Source organism: Perca fluviatilis, chromosome 11, assembly GCF_010015445.1.
Source record: "Perca fluviatilis chromosome 11, GENO_Pfluv_1.0, whole genome shotgun sequence".
Taxonomy (NCBI): domain Eukaryota; kingdom Metazoa; phylum Chordata; class Actinopteri; order Perciformes; family Percidae; genus Perca; species Perca fluviatilis.
Window position 1 is genome coordinate 2179109 of NC_053122.1, and position 1183 is coordinate 2180291.

A 1183-nucleotide genomic window follows, 5' to 3' on the forward strand; every position below is an offset into this window, starting at 1 on the left:
CAGAGAGATCCCAGCCTTCTTTATACTTGCTGTAGCTCAGAGTTACTCCACACTGCAGATATGAAGCCTCTGTTCATCTCAGTGTTGCTGGCTGCTATGAGCCTTGGTATGAACACAACTCTGTCTCTTTGATATCAATCCAACATTGATATGATTCTTTAACAGCACACTGATTCTGTTTGTTGCTGTTTTACAGAATGCAGAGCACAAAAAGACAACGTGCTGCAACCAGAAGGAGATGTGACTGCTACTGAAGGAGAGGCAGTAACACTTGGGTGTCAATATAACAGCAGTTCAACTAATTATTATCTCTTCTGGTACAAACAGGATGGAAACAACAGCCCCAAATTCATTCTGAGCCGCTTTAAAGTTGGAACTGGGGAAATAGTGAACAAGGAGAAATATTCATCCACACTGAATTCCAGCATAAGATCAGTTCCTGTGAAGATCCAGAAGGTTCAGCTGTCTGACTCTGCTGTGTACTACTGTGCTCTGAGGCCCACAGTGACAGGAAACACCAAAACTCTGTACAAAAACCATTAGAGCAAAGACAACACAATACTCCACAACATCCACCAGAGGGAGTCACACACTGTTTAACTTCAGTGTATTTCATGAGACAGTCTGGATTCTTTTCACTAATGAAACACAGTTGTGATGAAGACTTGACGAAATGAAACTAAGCTGGGAACATCAGACCAAACTACTCACAAAACTTCTTCATCCTGAACATTCAAAAACAGCATTTCAACTCTACAGACATGGAAACACTCACTGTAATTCTATTCTGCTTCACTCTCATAGGTACGTAAGTTTTTGATTATAAATCCTGAAATACAAAGACATTTTCAAAGTTTTACAGATCCAGTTCAGAGTTTAGATGGAGTTCAAACTTTAACATTTCAAAGATACAAATCTAATGTTGGATCTGTGACTTTGAAACAGAAGTGTAAATCTAACATGTTGTTTTCCTCACTAGGTAACACGATGGAAGAGGATATTACTGCCAGCAGTGCTGAAGTGTTTTCATCAGAGGGCCCTGATGTTACTCTGTCCTGTACCTATTCAGTTAAAGCTGATAATCTCCAGTGATATCGACAGGATCCTGGATCAGCTCCTCAGTTTCTTCTCCTGATCACTGATACAACATCTCCTTCAGTAGTGGAAGCAACACCTCCTCACC

At 40.6% G+C, this 1183-nt stretch overlaps 1 gene segment (V, D, J or C); it reads left to right on the forward strand.

Annotated features, from left to right (window-relative positions):
• Positions 1 to 495, forward strand: LOC120567900 (the record flags this gene model as incomplete). The annotated part of the segment is given in 2 exon segments: positions 1 to 106; positions 197 to 495. Coding segments are annotated over 2 exon segments (345 nt in total), but the record flags the coding sequence as incomplete, so codon positions are not given.
• Between the last annotated feature and the right edge of the window lie 688 nt (positions 496 to 1183).